The sequence below is a fragment of the Camelina sativa genome, chromosome 6, assembly GCF_030686135.1.
Source record: "Camelina sativa cultivar CO46 ecotype springtype chromosome 6, ASM3068613v1".
Taxonomy (NCBI): Eukaryota; Viridiplantae; Streptophyta; class Magnoliopsida; order Brassicales; family Brassicaceae; genus Camelina; species Camelina sativa.
The window spans coordinates 20,124,246-20,144,987 of record NC_141885.1 but is presented as its reverse complement, the minus strand read 5'-3'; the positions used below and the strand labels follow the sequence as shown (position 1 = coordinate 20,144,987).

The 20,742-nt window shown below is 36.1% G+C and overlaps 3 protein-coding genes across 3 annotated transcripts; 2 read left to right on the top strand and 1 right to left on the bottom strand.

Moving 5' to 3' along the window:
• Positions 1–33: 33 nt before the first annotated feature.
• Positions 34–1,938, bottom strand: LOC104791798 (putative pectate lyase 4). Its single transcript, XM_010517768.2, has 5 exons — positions 1,584–1,938; positions 1,055–1,406; positions 729–939; positions 573–641; positions 34–491 (listed from the first exon to the last, which is right to left on the bottom strand). Exons 1-5 carry the CDS (start codon positions 1,708–1,710, stop codon positions 255–257), a joined length of 996 nt encoding a protein of 331 aa, XP_010516070.1. The 5' UTR covers positions 1,711–1,938; the 3' UTR covers positions 34–254.
• A 6,948-nt stretch (positions 1,939–8,886) lies between these two features.
• Positions 8,887–11,461, top strand: LOC104791796 (ABC transporter G family member 19). The gene has a single exon (XM_010517766.3). It carries the CDS (start codon positions 9,124–9,126, stop codon positions 11,260–11,262), a length of 2,139 nt encoding a protein of 712 aa, XP_010516068.2. The 5' UTR covers positions 8,887–9,123; the 3' UTR covers positions 11,263–11,461.
• A 7,048-nt stretch (positions 11,462–18,509) lies between these two features.
• LOC104791797 (chalcone--flavanone isomerase 1) lies at positions 18,510–20,120 on the top strand. Its single transcript, XM_087453466.1, has 4 exons — positions 18,510–18,982; positions 19,065–19,223; positions 19,320–19,543; positions 19,780–20,120. The coding sequence occupies exons 1-4, from the start codon at positions 18,850–18,852 to the stop codon at positions 19,966–19,968; spliced, it is 705 nt and encodes a 234-aa protein (XP_087309592.1). The 5' UTR covers positions 18,510–18,849; the 3' UTR covers positions 19,969–20,120.
• The last annotated feature ends 622 nt before the right edge of the window (positions 20,121–20,742 follow it).

Below are 20,742 nucleotides of genomic sequence, written 5' to 3'. Positions count from 1 at the left end.
GAAAAAAACTATGAAATGCTTTAACAACTAGTGTATAATAACCGAATCTGATATAAATCTGGCAAAGAATTTGATTCAGGGATTATACATTCAAGAAGCCAATTACTTATCACAAAAAAAGAAAAAAGCATCAAAAATCACACACAACAGCGTACTCTGAAAATAATGTGCTGACGAACAAAAGCCTTACTCACTTCTTGAATAACTTAAGGAAGAACAATATGATATGCAAGAAAACAATCGGACCACAACTGTTACTTAGGAACTCCATGATCTGAAGGACGGGATAAAGATTGCCAACCGGTACAAATTTGCATAATTTGCTTGAGAGTTTCTGACGGTGGCTCGACAGTCCATGTCGGGTAGTGCTCGCTTGGATGGAACACACATTCTTCACTGGCTCCTGTCAACAAGGAAGGTTGAGCTCCGTTCAAGAACAAGTCATTTTCAGATCGTATTAAACCAGCTCTCACTTCTTCCTTGTCAGCAGCCTACAAACAAATCAACACCAGATGTGAATTAACAAGAAAAACAAGATTTTCTCCAAATACAAGTGAAAAGCAAGAATCAACCTTTTCTGGGTAGTATTCAAAAGTTTTCTTCTTCACTCCTGCTTCGTATATATTGCATTGAGAGAAAACCTGATTTCAGAAACACAATTGTTCCTCAGTTGAGATATGAAGCAATGACATAAGATCTACAATTGGAATCTAGAAAAAGAGTTTTACCTGCGCTTCTACGCTAGCACAAACAGCATATAATCCCCAGTTTCTTGTATAATTGTTGTATAAATGAACTTTGCCAAACCTCAGACGAGGTTGCCTCTGTCTAGTTCCATCAAAGAAACAATGATGAATGGTAACTCGGATACATCTATCATCAACATGAGAAGGATCTGCTCCAATCAGCATCGTCTTATCATGCTGTGCAAAATAACATCTGTAGAAACCACATGCAAAAAACATTAATCACCAGAAAAGACCCTACAACAACAACAACAACACTAGCTTCCTTAACCATCCAATAAAAAAAAAAAAAAATCATCTACTCTCACCTAGAAACAGTGATATCAGTGCTTTGTCTAGTAATATCAATAAGACCATCATCGTAATCGCGTAAGCTACACCGATCAATCCAAATGTGTCTAGACTTTGGTTTAATCTGAATACCATCAACATCATGACCTCTACCACCTTCAAACTCCAAATTGCAAATAATGATATGCTCACATTCCTTTAGTCGTATCCCTTTCCCCGTGAGCTTGATTCGCTGTCCTCTTCCATCAACCGTCTTGTAAGACGATACACTCAAGTATGAATTGAGATGAATAGTTCCAGAAACTGCAAACACAATCCATAACGGCTCTTTCCTCCTACCTCCTTCACGAAGAGTCCCAGGTCCATCATCTACACATAAACCAATCTCAACATCTTTCGAATACAAACAGCCACAATTAAGATTCGGTTTCTCAAATCGATCAACCAATGCATCTCACAATCAATATGATCATCGGTAAAGCATCGAGCGTAACCAATATTTATAGATTCGTAGATATGTGTGTTTTCCGAATACAAAGACATCACCTGCAAGAGAAGTGACGACGTAGACATCGCCGTGGAGACCACCGACGGCGAAGCGGCCGAAACCCTCGGCACGGCCAGCTAAAGCTCTAAGGCTACAATCGGCATCGGCGTATGGTAGCGACGCCATCGTTCGTTGTTACGCGACGTCGTATCGTGTGTGTGTGTCTCTGTTCACCCCGTCGGTGCTTGAGCGACAAAGTCACACGAACACGACAAAAGTAGATTCTCTAGAGTCTAGATCGAGATGATTCGGTTTACCAAACCGGTTTGGACCGGGTAAAATTATTATACTTAGTACCCGATATTTGGTCCAATAGTCAATCTTAAAACGTGTCATTAACGCCTCCTTGAAATTGAGCTTTGTTCCAATTATCTCCCTATTTTTAGTAATCTCTTGTGAAAAAGTTAATGATATCTCAACCGGTTCCAGCTTGGTTCATTTTCTAATACAATGTTTACCATTACATTGCTCGTTTCATTGATTTCGTTAATTATGCATGAATATTGTTGGTATCGATTGGTGCTAAAACCTGAATTGGTTCTTGGGAGAAAACTATAGGAATAGCGGTTTTGGATACACAAAAAGGTCGAACATGGGCACGTAGTTCTTAATAAACAAACATATGAATGAGACCTCTATATATATAATTTGGAAATCTAATACATTATATATTAGAGAGTAAGGAGGAAGAGAGAGGAGAGGCCGGTAAGGCCGAGCCTTGGAAGAAGAGAAGAAAGGCCGGAAAGGCCATGTAAAGGCCGGTAAGGCCATGTCCGTGTCCGTGAGCGGCCAGTTAGGCCGTGAACACAATGAAGAGAAGGCCCGTCCGTACGGTCTCGGCCCTTAGGCCTACGCTCGGTCCAGTAGATAGAGAGGCCGAGTTTGAGAGGCTTGGGAGAAAGGAAAACGAGGCCTTACAAGGGAGAGAGGCCCATAAAGAAGAAGAAAGGAAAAGGAAGGAAGGGAGAAGATTCACGTGAGCGTTTGGTGAAGGAAGGAAGTCGCTTTCACCAAGTTGAATTGAGAACGTCCCTATCACCTTCTTCTTCTCTCTTTGTGTCTAACGGTCATATGACCTTCTTCTCCTATATTAATGTATAATCTCTCATATGTAACAACAACACATCACAACATTATCTAATACTAAGAGAAACCGATTTCCTCTCTATACTTGTGTTCTTGTTTCATATTAACAATGTAGAGAGTTTAGGATTAGCGGTTAGGGGCTGCCCTTAAGGCAGCCTATTCTCTTCTCAAATCCACCTAAACTCTTCTTATTTACTGCTTTACTTAGCCTAGATTACTGATTCTTAATCCTCCTTCTCCTAAGTACACAAACTCTAAGTGTTGTGATACTAGAAGAGGATAAGTCTCAAACTAGTGCTTCTCCTAGTTAGGATCCGCTTACTCTCGAGTATTTGGGTTCTATCTAGCTTGTTTATGGGGAGTTCATCACAAGTTGATGTTCTCTCCTCCCCCTTGAGAATGAGTTAGTTTGTTGTGGGTAAAGGGGGATTCATTCACCAAGTGTTTGTCTACCCTCTCTTGTGAGCTTTGTCTCATAAATCCCAACATGGTATCAGAGCAGGTTCTGTTCTTGGTGATTTAAACTCATTCTCAAAGTCGTTTTCTTAGGAGTTAGCTTAGTTAAAGTTTTAGACTTTGCTTAGGTGTTAAATCGCTTAGCTTAGTTTCTTTAAAGCTTTAATTTTGCTTTTGTTGATTAAATCGATTCTCTAGCAGCTCATTGTTGAGTAAGCTTGGTCTCTTGTCTTGTTAGAATTTGTAGACCAAGTGTGTGGAAAGAAATCGATTTTACAAGCCCCATCCTTAAGCTTTACCGATTTGGTAATAGCTTTGTTTATTTTGGGATGTGTGGGAAGTGATGAACCATTGAGCAAATTGTGTTGTTCATGGTGAGGATTCACGGTTCTTGTGTGCTTGTATGAGCCACGAAATTCTTAGGATTTAGTTCTCTTAGGATTTAGTTAATTTTTCCTCTAAAGGTTTAATTTTGCTTTTGTTAAATTTCCTTTAAAGGCTTAATTACTAAATCGATTCTTCTTCTTCTCAAGGTTGAGAAAGCTTTGTTTCTGGCCATATGGTGTGTCCAGATTCGAGTTTGGGGAAGAGAGAGTTCTTGTTTTTAGCATGTATGGCCCGCTTGGTCAAATAGATTCAAGTTGGTCCAAGATGCATTCTTTTAACCGTTGGACAATAGGTTGTTCCAAAGGCTTTTGTTGTTTCTTCTTTGCTTGGGACCACGAAAAACATCTTCTATATGTTATCTTCGTGGATCTTCAAGCCTTAATCTCTTGAAGAACACTTGTTTAAGTGATTCTACAAGGAGTTTTGTTGTTAAACCTTTGGAGAAACTAATTTTCCATAAGGTCCATTGTGTTTCAGCCATTAAAGCACCAAAAGAGATTGTCTTCTTGGATGTTCTTGGCTGTCAAAGCTTCTTTCAACTCAAGAAAACAGAGTATAACTCTGTCCATAAGAACTCTTGAGCAAATTCTCTATTCTACTCTCCACTCACCTTATACTTCCGCCCATATACTCTACTATACTCTATACTCTTGGTTACTAATTCTCTGGTTACTTATTCTCTAAAATTCTATTTTATTTTCAGTAATATTCTATATTCTCTATTCTCTAATCTCTCACAATCTCTTGTTTAGAAACTGTCCCATTGAGTTTTGGTTTCAGTTTCAACCTTGAAGATTGTGTGGAGCTCGCCTACTATCTCAAGAAGAAGAAGTGGCGAGGTTGAAGGCTACAAGATAGCCATGAGGAGAGCGCAGCACAATGCCTGGAGTTAGAACCAAGGGCCACCAAGTCTTTGTTAAGCTGGTGGAAGGTGATGAATCAGTCCAAGAGCATGTGTGTTAGTGCCAAGTTGTTGATCGGATGTGCACAATGGTCTTTAGGAAAGGTGATGCACAAGGTTTCAACTGTTGATTGGATGTGCACAAGAACGGTGATGCACAAGGCTTCAACTGAGGTGATGAGGTTTCAGCCCATCATCAAGTAAAGGTTACGGGGGAGATCAAGTGACTTCAGACCGTACCTCACAGATTCTGCTCGGCCACAAGCAAAAGTCTTTACTTAAAGCTCAGCCGAAGCGTCTCAAAGATCGACTCGGACGAAACCCTTCCACTGCGATTCGGCTTCCGCGTTCTTCATTAAAGTTCGAGACCACAGAGTCATCTTGCCAGTGGAAGTGGAATCATACCAATCCGAGCAGCCGTTCGAAAGTTATGTCCGATTCAGTGGGCATGTGTCAGTCTGACAAATAAAACTGACCGGGTTTAAAACCATGGTTAGAGGAGCGGTCTCAAGGAGGAATTCCAAACCGCAACTGTGATCAACTCTCTCCTTCCTATCCATCAAAACACCATAAAGGCTGTGCTCTAAACCCTTCTCTATTTTAATTCTTAAATTCATTATCTTAGCTCTATTACTAGTCTTTACTCTTTAATATGTTCTTTTAAAGTTTTCTTTAGAATTTTCTTTGATATTCCTCATAGCAAACACTTATTCTTTTCTTCTTTATCACTTGTTTCAAGGGTGAAGGAGACTATGAGAGCCTCAAAAGAAAATTCGAGAAGTGCAAGCTTGGAGAGATCATATGAAGTGAGTTCAAGGCAAGAAGGGCTAAGGAGTGTAGCGGTTCAAAGGCCTGAAGAGGAGAGAGCTGGTTCTTGACAAACCAAGATCAATGGGACATCATGGATAGTGGAGTCTATACTCTTTTTCCCTTAACAAAGTTTTATCCCAAGAGGTTTTCTTTGTTGAGGTTTTTAATGAGGTAGATGACACTAGTCCACCCTTGATCTTTGGTCCCCATGGTGCCCTGCAGATCAAGCGTGCGGGGGAGTATTAGAGAGTAAGGAGGAAGAGAGAGGAGAGGCCGGTAAGGCCGAGCCTTGGAAGAAGAGAAGAAAGGCCGGAAAGGCCATGTAAAGGCCGGTAAGGCCATGTCCGTGTCCGTGAGCGGCCAGTTAGGCCGTGAACACAATGAAGAGAAGGCCCGTCCGTACGGTCTCGGCCCTTAGGCCTACGCTCGGTCCAGTAGATAGAGAGGCCGAGTTTGAGAGGCTTGGGAGAAAGGAAAACGAGGCCTTACAAGGGAGAGAGGCCCATAAAGAAGAAGAAAGGAAAAGGAAGGAAGGGAGAAGATTCACGTGAGCGTTTGGTGAAGGAAGGAAGTCGCTTTCACCAAGTTGAATTGAGAACGTCCCTATCACCTTCTTCTTCTCTCTTTGTGTCTAACGGTCATATGACCTTCTTCTCCTATATTAATGTATAATCTCTCATATGTAACAACAACACATCACAATATTATCTAATAGAAGAGAAACCGATTTCCTCTCTATACTTGTGTTCTTGTTTCATATTAACAATGTAGAGAGTTTAGGATTAGCGGTTAGGGGCTGCCCTTAAGGCAGCCTATTCTCTTCTCAAATCCACCTAAACTCTTCTTATTTACTGCTTTACTTAGCCTAGATTACTGATTCTTAATCCTCCTTCTCCTAAGTACACAAACTCTAAGTGTTGTGATACTAGAAGAGGATAAGTCTCAAACTAGTGCTTCTCCTAGTTAGGATCCGCTTACTCTCGAGTATTTGGGTTCTATCTAGCTTGTTTATGGGGAGTTCATCACAAGTTGATGTTCTCTCCTCCCCCTTGAGAATGAGTTAGTTTGTTGTGGGTAAAGGGGGATTCATTCACCAAGTGTTTGTCTACCCTCTCTTGTGAGCTTTGTCTCATAAATCCCAACATTATATGGGGTAGCTAGAGATGCAACTTTGAATCTTTGATCTGCGATTCATACACTGAGTTGATCATAAGCAGAGAAGTTTTGTGCTTGATAATAATAATGATCTATCATTATAAGGGTATCTTTTGTAAGTTCAAATGGTTAGGTCTCTCAATTTTTCTGTTCAAATATATTATTGGTTGAAAACAGAGATAATCTTACAAACATTTTTTATTCTTACAAATATGTTAGACTAACCGACTGTATTTATTTTTTCACCTCAGTTGAGGCTCCATGTAAACAAGAAGACAAGAGGACTTGAAGCATCAGTTCTGAAATTGACGGTTTCTTGATGACTTCATCTTTTCTTTGGAAAGCAACTATGAGAGAAGATTGACAGAAATTTAGAAATTCCATAATCGTAGCCTTTAGTTTGTTTGTCTAGTTTTGCTGATGTCGGATCACGTTCCCGAACTAGGACTGATGTATTCCTTGTTCTTGGGGCTAAAGTTTGTGGTTATCCGTTTGTAAAGATATTTGTTTTAATAATAATATCCTTGTGAAATGAATAACAAAAAACCCGACTGTTTTTAGATTTGGGACCTCCCGAATTCTCTCACCTGTGCCATGCTTCCAAAACAACAAAGTAAATTAAATTGCCGTCACAATCATACTCGTACCGACGGAAAATAAGTAATACATACACTAACTTACATGTTGTGATGTTATACGATTTAAGAAATTATGGGCGATAAACGTTTGAAAAAGTAGTTCTTGCTATTGAAAAGTAGTTCTTATATAGAAACATTGCTTTAAACAAAAATTTGGTACATGTCCCAGCAGCTTTGAAGTGATAGATCATGATACATTAATTTAGGGCGGGTGGACTAGTGCAAAAATTCGTTTATGGGTCACGTGGACAATTCGATTGTCAGTTTTAAACAAAACTTTAATTTGCCATTAACTTCCTATTTTTAGCTAGCAATCTCTCGTGCTAAAAAAAGTTCTATATCTCATAATTCGGTTTCTTAAATGTTATTTATTTCATTCCCTTTAGGAGTATAACTGTAGAATTAGCGATTGTGGACACTCAAAACCATAATTCCAAAAACAAAAGAATGTGTATATGGCCGTCAGATCCCTGCCGATCGACGAGAAAACAAATACTATTTTAGATATTATGATTTGAAACTTGTAATTTGTACTACTATTAATCAAAGAAAACATGTTTTAATATAGAAAAACATTACTTTAAATAAAATTTGGTAGATATCCCAGCTTTGAGAGTTAAACAAGCCTAATTGCATTTATTCCAAGCATGTACCACGAATTAAATTCAACAATCACAATTGATATTATTTCTTAAGTACAGTTATGTCGAAAATGAAATTTCATGAAATAATAGTAGAAAGATAAAAAATAATTTAATGAAATCATGCATGTACGACGGCGATGTTGGTGGTGTTTGTCGTATCCTACGAGCCACACACAAATTATAGTTAAATTTTTACTCTTTTTTTTTTTTTAAGAACTAGCATAGATTTTTTAACTTGCAAGTTGTCATTTTTTGTTTTTTTTGGTCAATTACTTTCTATTATTGTTAGTTGTATTCTGAGTCTCCATTACAACCATACCAAACAAACTATATTAATCATGAATCCAACTCAATTGGGCATTCGAGTTTAACCAATTAGTGGAGAAGTGAGTATAAAGTGAAGTACCCATACCAAATTACTAACCGTTTTGTGGAGCCACATTGAAGAGTGAGAGACGTACGTGAGTGGTTCTCCTACTAGCTTTGACATCAGCATCCACTGTATCTGTATGCGTTACATGCATGCTAAATTTGTCAACGCGATATGGTTCCTTACTTCCTTTCAATAAATGATGTTTATCACTTCTTTTCTTCTCTTTTGGATTTTTTCATCAGTTACTTCTACATGCTATACTATACATATATTCATTAATGTATATTTTGTATGTTTCCGTGTTCATGTTTGAATAGGTAGTTAGGAGTGTAGAACTAGCGGTTTTGGATGATTCCAAAACCATAATACCACCAAAACAAAAGAATGTGTGTATGGGCAATCAGAAAGAATACTAACACTTACATAATGTACATATGCTTTGGTTTCCGTTTTAAAAAGCATAAGATGGACGAATGATCAGGCGGGCGGATCTTGGTGCTTTATTGCAAATTCCACCAATTGAATTTTGATAATTTTCATATTCTGTATATAAAATAACTATATAGTACTATAATATTGTGATGCACTAAAATATCTTTTGGATCTGCGCGCCCTTCTGGACGATTAAACCTTTCGTCACTATTGGTTGCTGATACCAATTAACAAACGTGTCACTGTGTTTACAGAAACACAGCTTCAAAATTTTGTTGATGAGTCATGTTCAAATGCGACTCGTGGCGCAATGCAAAAGCCAAAATCAATATACTTTTAGTATCTTGAATTTTTTTCTTTTTCAAGTCTGATCAAGAATTTAATGACCACGTTTTTTTTTGCTTCTTAGTTCTTACATACATTTAATGTCGAAAACCAAATTTCTGAATAAATTGTCGACTCGCTCGTACGAGCCATTAACGTTAAATTTCTTTCAAATTTTTTAGTTCAAGAAGTTATAACACACCAATTACATATTTTCTTATAAATACTCAACGTATCGAGCTATACGTCGCATCATAAATATACAATTACTATAAGAGCTTTCTTAGTTCACCACCATCAGTTTGATGATCTCTAACTGACGCTAGCTGTACGATGAATCTATCACTTAGCGGTAGAAAGATTGCTATCGGATCACCTACGCTCGACGAGTTGCTAAAAGATTGTGACAGTTTCCAAAAAGGAGATTCCCCCGACAGCGTAAAAAGCGATGATCCAGCTCATCACGTGATAGATGTCGAAGCCTTACACCTAAAACCTGTCCCGTTCGTCCTAGCCTTCAACAATCTTGAATACGATGTCATACTTGGACGTCGTTTTGGTTTCTCACGGCGAAGCGGAGTAAAGACTCTACTTGATGATGTTTCCGGCGAAGCTTGTGACGGAGATATCCTCGCCGTTCTTGGTGCAAGTGGAGCAGGTAAATCTACGTTGATCGATGCATTAGCGGGGAGAGTTGCTGAGGGAAGCTTAAGAGGCTCCGTAACTCTAAACGGAGAAAAAGTTTTGCAAACTCGACTGCTCAAGGTCATATCGGCGTATGTGATGCAAGACGATCTTCTCTTTCCGATGCTTACCGTCAAAGAAACCTTAATGTTCGCGTCCGAGTTCCGTCTCCCGAGATCTTTATCCAAATCCAAGAAGATGGAGCGTGTTGAAGCCCTAATTGACCAATTAGGGCTTAGAAACGCGGCGAACACGGTAATCGGAGACGAAGGACACCGTGGAGTCTCTGGCGGAGAAAGACGGCGCGTTTCAATAGGAATCGATATTATTCACGATCCTATCGTCTTGTTCCTCGACGAACCAACGTCGGGATTGGATTCTACAAACGCGTTTATGGTGGTGCAAGTTCTGAAAAGTATCGCTCAAAGTGGCAGTATTGTAATTATGTCGATCCATCAACCTAGTGCTCGTATCGTGGAGTTGCTTGATCGGCTTATCATCTTATCTCGTGGTAAAAGTGTGTTCAATGGATCTCCGGCGAGTCTTCCCGGATTCTTCGCCGATTTCGGTCGTCCTATCCCGGAGAAAGAGAACATCACAGAGTTCGCTCTTGATTTAGTTCGAGAACTCGAAGGATCCACAGAAGGAACCAGAAGTTTAGTTGACTTCAATGAAAAGTGGCAACAAAACAAGCTCAGTTTCAGCCAATCTGCTCCACATACCAACATGTTCGAGCTAGACAGCCCATTAACCTTAAAAGAAGCCATCAATGCAAGTGTCTCTAGAGGTAAACTAGTCTCAGGCTCATCTAGAGGCACTCTTGTTTCCATGGAAACAGTGTCTTCATACGCAAACCCGTCATTGTTCGAAACATTCATCTTAGCCAAACGGTACATGAAAAACTGGATGCGGATGCCTGAGCTTGTAGGAACGCGGATTGCTAGTGTAATGGTGACTGGTTTTCTCTTAGCCACTGTGTACTGGAAGCTAGACCACACTCCAAGAGGAGCACAAGAGAGGTTGACCTTGTTCGCTTTCGTTGTGCCCACAATGTTCTACTGTTGTTTAGACAATGTCCCCGTTTTCATCCAGGAACGATACATTTTCTTGAGAGAGACCACACACAACGCCTACAGAACATCTTCCTACGTTATATCCCACTCTCTCGTGTCTCTTCCTCAGCTCATTGCCCCTTCCTTAGTGTTTTCCACGATCACATTCTGGACTGTTGGATTGAGTGGCGGACTAGAGGGTTTCTACTTCTATTGCCTCCTAATCTACGCCTCCTTTTGGTCAGGATCCTCCGTCGTGACCTTCATATCCGGTGTTGTTCCCAATATCATGTTAAGTTACATGGTCGCCATTTCCTATCTCGCCTATTGTTTATTGTTGAGTGGATTCTACGTCAACCGAGATCGGATACCGGTCTACTGGACATGGTTTCATTACATTTCACTACTGAAATATCCGTATGAGGCTGTCTTAATCAACGAGTTTGATGACCCGTCTCGATGTTTTGTTAAGGGAGTCCAAGTATTTGACAGCACTCTTCTCGGAGGAGTATCTGCTTCCGGGAAAGTTAAGCTCCTTGAAACTCTCGGTAATTCTCTGAAAACGAGAATAACGGAGTCCACCTGCTTGAGGACCGGGTCTGACTTACTTGCACAGCAGGGTATTACTGAGTTGAGCAAGTGGGAATGCTTGTGGATTACGTTTGCGTCAGGTCTCTTCTTTAGAATCTTGTTTTACTTTGCGTTGCTGTTTGGAAGCAGGAATAAGAGGACGTGAAGGTTACTAGTCCCCACAAAAACATAGCCACATATTTAAGTAAAAAGGTTGAAGGATGTGCCTCCCAATGATGTAATTTTGTGATCAACTTGTTACATTTGTATTTGTTTCATCTTTGTTTGTTTGTGTGTTTTTGGTTTTAAAAAAACTGTAAACTTAATATTTCGATTGATCAAAATAGACAATTACAATTAACAAATAATATAAATTGACAAAAGAAAGTAGGAAAGTGAGGTGATGTTTGAAAAAGTGATGACTACAGTTAGATTTTATACACGTTAATTGCCAACATTCAGTGGGTATTATATTATTTAGTGTCTCAGAATTATTTTCGAATTTTAATATCTCTTTTGTCTAACCGTTCTTAAATCTCATAGAGTGGACAATTTCGAAATATTTTGGTGAATTATGCTATGAACAAATTATACATTCATTAATATATATGGCAAAAAAAAAAGGTTTTGAGTTTGTTTTGCTCCGCAAAATATACACGTTCGACCACGAAATTTAGTGGATGGATATGCAAAAATATGGCGCATTGCGCGTTGGATAGTAAAGTTCAATGGTCCAAACTCCAAACTCTCACACTCCTTCCGAACTTAAAAAACAAAAAGACAAAAAATATCTAGTGAATACATGTACCCACTAAATTTAATAAATATTTATTGGTGTGACAGAGATTGTATTATTCACTTCAGTTCACTATCCAATGACTCAAAATTTAAACCATGCATGCATAGCAGCACTATAGGCCAGGACACGATTAAATTCGAACTCAACCCAACAGATCACCGTCGGGCCGGCCACAATTGAAATTAGTGTCACTGACTTAGAATTGAATTATGAGTTTCTTAATACATATATATAATATAATGTATGTGTATACCGTATACGTGCATCTTTTGAAGAAAAACAAATTATATTATTATACATACTATGTTGGTACGTGTGCTACGCAACAAGTTATTTTTAAAATATTTTTTATTTATTAGTTTTATTTTGTATTTTCTTAAAATACTATTTGTTTTTATGTTATTTGAAATCAAATAACATAATTAATAAAGTTTTTTTTGTAGTGGTTAATGGTAATTTTTTTTGTTTTTCGTATTTTTATACTTTGTTGTAGTTTTCAAAGTAAAAAATGAGGGAAAAAATTAGACTTAAACAAATTGTGGTTACTGTAATTTTTGTTACACATTGGTACGTGAGTCCGCGCAAATGATTTTCAAAAAAAAAAAATACTTATGAAAAAACATTAAAATTTACTTTAATGATATAGAAATTGGATGATACTGTATATAAATGTGATTTTTTATTATAACTCAAACTTACTCATTATATATCACTACAAAGTATAATATTTTTGCCAATCAAGCTCAATAATTGAAGCCATCCAATTTATTTCAATTTTCCAATACAACATGATAAACTAGGATAAGATTTGCCTTTGTAAAAATTATTCGTGGACGTTGATTAGCTAGCTTTACGACCTTGGAATAAAGTGTTGGGTTTAAATCATTGTCTCCTTCTCCACAAGATACCTTTTATAAAATTTTGAAGTCTTGGTCATGCTTAGGAGAACTAACGGCTTGAACCAAACATCTTGAATCAATTTCTGATATGAAGATGGCGATTCTGTTTTTAATGGTGTTCTCAATATGGCATGTGACTGTAGTAGGTGAGCGATGAGTATTGCGATGAAGTCGGTTGTTTCGTTCTGTCCATAACTCATATATTGAAGCCTGCCTGCACCTCAAAGTGCGCCACCAACCATTCTAGATATTCCAACTACATAACCGATGATTCTAATCTATCATCTCTTGTTTGCTACAAATCAAAGATGAAATTTTTGAAATTTACTAAAATCAAAAGGGAAATAAAAAATAATAATGATAATTTTCACATAGAGAGTTCTCGAAGTAGTAGTAAGTAACATGTGTTATACTAAACCTTGAAAAAAGAAAACGTTCTGGTCCAGAGCAGCAATTTTCTCAATATCATCTTCATTCAAGACCTAAGTCAACAAAGAAGAGGTGATTCGATTTTACACAAACACTAATATTTTTTTGAGCCCGAAATCCGCAAAACCCGCCTATATTTAAGCCCTTCTCGGCCCGGCCCGAAATATTTCTAAGCCTATATTTCAAGCCCGGCCCGGCTCTAACAGGGCTATAAGATTTTTTGGACTTTTTCGGGCTTATCTTACGGATCAAAAATTCTAACTTATAAGTTAGTTTATAATATGTGTTAAAAAGGAGTTTAAAAGGTGCAATATAAAACAAATCAATCAAAATTTAAATAACTCATCTATATTTACTAAAACTAACTAAATTTTTTCTATAATAATAATCTAAAATAATAATAAAAAATTAAAAACCAAAATTTTTTATATACTTTAACCAAATAAAAAAAATATATAATTCATATAAAATATCACATATAAAGATTTTAAAAATATTAAGTAATTTTATTAAGTAAATATGAAAAATAAGATTAGAGTTTTATTTACAATCAAATATTGCAATCAAACAAAAAAGTTAACAAAAAAGTATAATTATATTTGTATAAGGTCTTTTCGGGCCGGTCCGACCCCGATCGGGCTAAGCCCTAAAAAATCTAAAGCCCGAACGGGCTGAGTCAAAAAGGCCCAATTTTTCTGGACATATATTTAAGTCTTAGCCCGGTGTTTTTCAAGAACGGACTGGACTGCGGGCTTTAGGCCTAATTGATATGCCTAGTGACATATAGTTTTTTTTTATTGGTTTAAAAATCTTAGTTGTATTAATTCAAATGTTTTTATTAGCTATTGTCTATCCCCTATATATTAAAAGAGAATCACTCTCACAAAAAAAGCTGATGTGTCGCGCTCATGTAACTTTTTAAATAATGGGGCATTTTCAAAAATACCCCTTTTCCAAGTCCCTTTTTAAAAATACCCCTTCATGTTGACTATTTTTAAAAGGGATTTTAGCACTCACACCCACTTTAGGGTAAACTTCTTTCACAAAAACCCACTTTTCCAACTCTCTATACTTTTGTGAGTTTGTTGCTTAGGTGTCCATGTCTTTTTTTTTTTACAATTTTGTCCTCAGAAGAATTTTGATGGAGGATAAATTTTTTTGAATCGTTCTTTTTCTTTCTCTCTCTCTCACCTCTTTTTTTTTTTGGACAAAGGTTCTCTCCCTCTCCTCTTTCTCTTTTTCTCTTCCTTTTCTTTAATTGTACTAGTTATATATATTTATTTTTATACAATAAGTTATGATTTAATTTTTTCCTATATTTTAAGATCTATATTAATATATTTTAGATGAACTATTGTACATTATGGTACAATGACAACATCAAATCCATATATTTATGGTCTTGTGGATACCAATCAATTCAGGTGTCCATGACAACATATCTATATGGAAACATATTATCGAAGTAATACCCATCAATTCTGAATAGAAGTAATACCCATCAATTCAGGTGTCCATGACAACATGTCCATTTGGAAATATATTATCGATCGGGATTATAGTGCAATTTGTGGATACAATATTTGTCCACATGGATAACTATTTGTGGATACAATATTTGTCAAACTTATCCAAATGGATAACTATTTGTGGATACAATATAAGTAATAGATAACACTCACACAACAAAACTCAAACTTTTTCTCAGATTGAACGAAAACTAATTCAATTTTAAAAAAGCTCACAATACCACAATTAATCCATAAAATCACAATAAAACCAAGAAAACTCATATCGAATTTCATATAATCTAAAGTGATAAGGAAAGAGATCTAAAGATTTCACTTTCTCTGGATTTTCACTATTGTTGGAATGGTTTTTGAAAAATTTAGAAAAAGAATGGGAGAGAGAAAGAGAGAAAAACAAAAACAAGCTTTTCTCTTTCAATGGATTAACAAAAGCAAAACAAAGAAGAAGAAAATGTATTGTTTGGTTGAATAATTGGGAGGATGGTGAGTTAGATTTTTTTGTTGGTTGATAAATTGGAGGAATCATGGTTGAAGAAGAAGAAGATGTATTGTTTTCTCTCTCTATAATTAGAATCTACATAAGTAAGTTAATTGGAAGAGAGTTGGTTTGTTTAGTTTGAGGGGTAAGTGGTAATTTTACAAAAGAAAAGTATAGTGATAGTAGAAAGTGGGTGTGTATGTTAATAGTTTAGGAGAAAGTGGGTGTAAGTGCAAAATTTTCTTTTTAAAACTACCCTTCTTTATGTACAAAATGACCAAATTACCCTTTCTTTGAATGACAACAAGAATGTACAGTCACCAAAATCAAAAAACTTTCCCACCAAAATAAAAAAAAAATCCCGCCAAAAAATATTGTTTCCCGCCAAATTTTTGAAATTTATACCTTTTAAAAACCTTGTAAACGTTTTTAAAAACCTTGTAAATTCGTTTACAAGGTGTTTAAAAACCTTTTAAAAACCTTTTAAAAACCTTATAAAAACCTTGTAAACGTTTTTACAAGGTGTTTAAAAACTTTTAAAAACCTTTTTGAAAACCTTTTAAAAACCTTATAAAAACCTTGTACACTAGATTGTTTAAGGAAATACCTCGATAACGTGTTGGTAAACTAGAGAATCGAATGAAAAAATTCTCTTGTTCTTATTCATTGATCAGTTCGAGGTTACATATATATAGTCAAGGGCAAAGCCCAATTACATTAGGAATACTAAACCGACCTAGATAAAAGGATAAGGCCGATGGGCCTTATGGCCTTGGACGGACACGAGCCATGTACGGGATGTGTATGGGCCTGGTTATGGAGTCCATCCGTACAGTGGTTTATAACACTCCCCCTTGGATGACATAACCATGCCGATGCTAAGGGATTGTTGCAATGCGCTAGGGGGTGCTGCCTCGTTCAAGAACCCCCTAGCGTATTGCAACGATCCCTTAGCATCGGCATGGTTATGTCATCAAAGGGGGAGTGTTATAAACCACTTTACGGATGGACTCCATAACCAGGTCCATACACGGCCCGTACATGGCCCATGTCCGTCCAAGGCCATAAGGCCCATTGGCTTTATCCTTTTATCTAGGTCGGTTTAATATTCCTAATGTAATTGGGTTTTGCCCTTGACTATATATATTTTAAACACCTTCTAAAACATTTTAAAACTCTTTTCAAAATCTTGTAAAAGCGTTTACAAGGTGTTTAAAAGATTTTTATGAGGTTTCTACCTTATAAAACCTTTTAAACACCTTGTAAATTTTTTTTGGCGGAAAATTTGGCGGGAATTTTTTTTTGTCGAAATTTTTTATCAAAATTGTTTTGACAAAAAAAAATTTTTGGCGGGAAATTTTTTGGCGGGAAAATATATCTAAAATTTTTTTAGCGGAAAAATTTTGTTTTTCTTTTTATTGAACAAAATATTTTTCATCTAAGGGTTAAATGGTCATTAAAAATTAAAGGAGGGCAAAAATAAAAATGGCCAAAAAATGGTTATTTTTTAAAAGGGATATTTCAAAAATGGTATTTTTAACAAATTCTCTTTAATAATTGTTCTTACTTTTCATTGTTATTTACATAAACATGCCACTAGAATATTATGAGCCAGTATTTTTTCTATTAGTTTTTAAATATGAAAGATTTAATCAATTATTAAATTCGAAAATATATTTAATTATCATTTTCATAACTTATTTACTTATTAAAAGTAAATTACATTTCACAAACAAGAGAAAAAACTATTCATTTATTTATTATTTTTATCATTTTTCTCATTGCACTTTTATACTTAGGATTAGTTTAAATTAAATCAATTAGTTTAAAAATATTGTTTTATCTATTTAATGGTATAGTGATATGGATAATAATGTGAAACAAAAAATATGTGAATTTGATTTTTAGAAATAGAAAAAGACATCAAACTTTCTACACCACCTCAAAATTCTTTTCCAAGTTTAAATATTTTATGGGTGAAACTTATATTACAGAAAATAAACGCAAATTTGAATAAACGAAAATAAATTTACTTACATATTTTATTTTATGCAAACGAATCTTAAATTTCAAATAATAATTTACTCATAAAATTTTATTTAAACCGATTTATCTCGTACATAGTGCGGGTTGATACCTAGTTGGTTTTAGTTTAGGTGTCAAGACCAGCTTCAATATTGAGACTGATGTATTGATTATATAAATTATATAATATATTATACATATTATATAATATAATGTATGTGTATAATGTGGTCAATTTATTCACTCACAACGTAAAAATTTTCTTTCGAATTTGGCAGAAGTTAATTTTTGTATTAATGACTATTAAATGACAAAAGTAAAAACATTCCAGCACACATTTATAAATTTCGACAAATACATTTAAAGCATATAAATAAGCAGTTAACTTGGAGCCACATAATTTGCAAAACTGAAATTTTAAGTTTTCACACTGATTCGACTGACATCGTATGCATTAGCTAAGTCCACCTTTCCAGATTAATTATTATGCTTTTTCAATTTGTGACGTTGATGTATTTCCTGCTTGCTCTAGTCTTTTGTAATTCGCAAACTCACATGGATTATTTCAGGTTCAGTTGGATTTTTAATTCGATAATACATTAATACGTCAGCCCAGTGTTTATGAACAACCGGAACTCAAATCTAGAGAGCACTCATTGTGGGCTTTCAGGCTAAGGATAACAACTATTTTGTCTTAATTGTTTATTAATTTTTTAATTTTCACCAAAGTAAATGTGATATTATGGATATATACATGTACATGTCATTGCAACCGATTAATTTCTTCTTAATTTTTGATTTACATATGTTATAAGTGATATTGTTGGTTTGGACCTTAAATATATCAAGAACCCCTACAGTTTTTAACGCAATTCTACAGTATAAAAATAAATCCAAAAATAAGTTTAACGTTTAAACCTTCATCAGTACATATATGCCTTATATGGATATATATTTTTTAGGTGTTATGAACAAATGCATCAATTTTCAACTTAAGAGAAAATCCAGTTCATATATTCTGTTATTTTTTTGTTTGTGATTTTACAGTAATTCTCTTCATTTTTGTTTGTGATTGAAAACCAGATTTTCTTAATAGAAAATGAACTAATATGTATCTCTATTTCCTAGATAAGAGATTTTTATTAATTAATATCTCTATATTTTTTTAATTCGTATAGAAACTTCAATAAATACAAACTAGAAAAAAGTTTATCATGTTCCATTTATCTTCAACAACATCAATCAAATATAATCATTATATCATTGATTTACCAAAACTCTGTTAGAAGATAAGCCTTTATGAAGATTCGATAATATCTTTCATCTCTTAGAATTAAAATATAGAAGACTAAAAAGTCTTTGTTGGATCCGAGTTTTCAACCACCAATTGTCGCTACATCTTCCAATCAAATGTATAAAAAGAGAGAGAGACAAAACAAAAGCGAGTAACTCCACGTGCTTACACATCCAACACTCGTAATCGCAACTTTTGCTACCTACCCTTCTCTCTTCTCTTCTTATAATAATTTATCCCCAAAAGAAAAAGAAAAAAAAGGGTTATAACACTAGTAGTATCAATCAAACCAACTCAAAAATGTCTTCCTCCTCCGTTGTCGTCTCTCCGTCTCCGCTTCCTACCGTCGCGAAGCTTCATGTAGATTCCGTCACGTTTGCACCGTCCGTCAAGTCACCAGCCTCCTCCAATCCACTCTTCCTCGGTGGCGCAGGTTCGGTTGTCGTTTCCTCTGTTTTTGTCTTCGTCTTTTTGCAGACTATGTGATCCGTTTGCTAACATATATATACGCGCAGGTGTACGAGGCTTGGATATCCAAGGAAAATTCATAATTTTCACCGTCATTGGAGTATACCTAGATGCTAACGCCGTCCCATCACTCTCCCTCAAGTGGAAGGGTAAAACCGCAGAGGAGTTAACTGAATCTGTCCCCTTCTTCCGTGAAATCGTCACAGGTACTTAATTCCTTATATAACACCAGTTACTTAATTTACACGTCAAGTTAGATTATTAGACCAACTTAGTTTAACTTCCTTCAATTTGCTCTTTAGGTGCGTTTGAGAAGTTTATTAAGGTGACTATGAAACTGCCGTTAACTGGACAGCAATACTCGGAGAAAGTAACGGAGAATTGTGTGGCTATATGGAAATCTCTAGGGATTTATACGGAGTGTGAAGCCAAAGCTGTGGAGAAGTTCTTGGAGATTTTCAAGGAAGAAACCTTCCCTCCGGGTGCATCAATCCTCTTTGCTCTCTCCCCACACGGCTCTCTTACGGTAACTTTGCTACCATAACGATTCAGAACTTCCCTCCGGGATTTATAGTTTGCTTTGGCGTTTTACATAATTGTAACTGTAAATGCCAAAACCAGTATGAGATACTCTGTTTGTGTGTTTAAGTATATTTTAAATGTGAACACTAATGTACAAGTAGCGTTTGAAATAATAGTAGTTATAACGTGTAGGTTTGGAATACTTTATTGACATGGAGTTGTTGTGAATGTATTTTGCAGGTTGCGTTTTCGAAGGATGATAGTATTCCTGAAACCGGGAAAGCTGTGATCGAGAACAAACTGTTGGCGGAGGCTGTTCTGGAGTCCATCATCGGAAAGAACGGCGTTTCTCCGGGGACTAGATTGAGCGTTGCCGAGAGATTAGCTCAGCTGATGAAGGAGAACAAGGTCGAAGAGGAAGAGAACTGAGAATGATATAGATTTCTCTTGAGTATTTGGTGTTTTATGTTTTTCTATGTCGAATCCTAATGTTATTTAGTTTCAATTGGATGTTTTCAACTGTTTTCAAGAATAAGAATAATCCAAGAGTATCATGGAATAGGATGAAAACTGTATTATCATTAGCTGGTCTTGATTCTAGAGATTACACTGAACGAAACCAAGTGATCAAAAAATTATAGGGAACAGAATTTTTGGTCAACAAATTGCCTCATAATCTATGCCTCCTTTTGGTCAGGATCCTCCGTCGTGACCTTCATATCCGGTGTTGTTCCCAATATCATGTTAAGTTACATGGTCGCCATTTCCTATCTTGGCTATTGTTTATTGTTGAGTGGATTCTACGCCAACCGATATCGGATACCGGTCTACTGGACATGGTTTCATTACATTTCACTGCTGAAATATCCATATGAGGCTGTCTTAATCAACGAGTTTGATGACCCATCTCGATGTTTTGTTACGGGAGTCCAAGTATTTGACAACACTCTTCTTGGAGGAGTATCTGATTCCGGGAAAATTAAGCTCCTTGAAATTCTCGGTAAGTCTCTGAAAATGAGAATAACAGAGTCCACCTGCTTGAGGACCGGGTCTGACTTACTTGCACAGCAGGGTATTACTGAGTTGAGCAAGTGGGAATGCTTGTGGATTACGGTTGCGTCAGGTCTCTTCTTAAGGATATTGTTTTACTTTGCCTTGCTGTTTGGAAGCAGGAATAAGAGGACGTGAAGGTTACTATTTAAG

Coding starts and splice junctions, on each gene's coding strand:
- LOC104791796 (XM_010517766.3), top strand. CDS start 9,124: ATGAATCTATCACTTAGCGGTAGAAAGATTGCTATCGGATCACCTACG.
- LOC104791798 (XM_010517768.2), bottom strand. CDS start 1,710: ATGGCGTCGCTACCATACGCCGATGCCGATTGTAGCCTTAGAGCTTTA. Junction 940..1,054: donor ACTGATATCACTGTTTCTAG/GTGAGAGTAGAT, acceptor TGGTTTCTACAG/ATGTTATTTTGCACAGCATG. Junction 642..728: donor GTGCTAGCGTAGAAGCGCAG/GTAAAACTCTTT, acceptor TTCTGAAATCAG/GTTTTCTCTCAATGCAATAT.
- LOC104791797 (XM_087453466.1), top strand. CDS start 18,850: ATGTCTTCCTCCTCCGTTGTCGTCTCTCCGTCTCCGCTTCCTACCGTC. Junction 18,983..19,064: donor ACTCTTCCTCGGTGGCGCAG/GTTCGGTTGTCG, acceptor ATATACGCGCAG/GTGTACGAGGCTTGGATATC. Junction 19,544..19,779: donor CCCCACACGGCTCTCTTACG/GTAACTTTGCTA, acceptor TGTATTTTGCAG/GTTGCGTTTTCGAAGGATGA.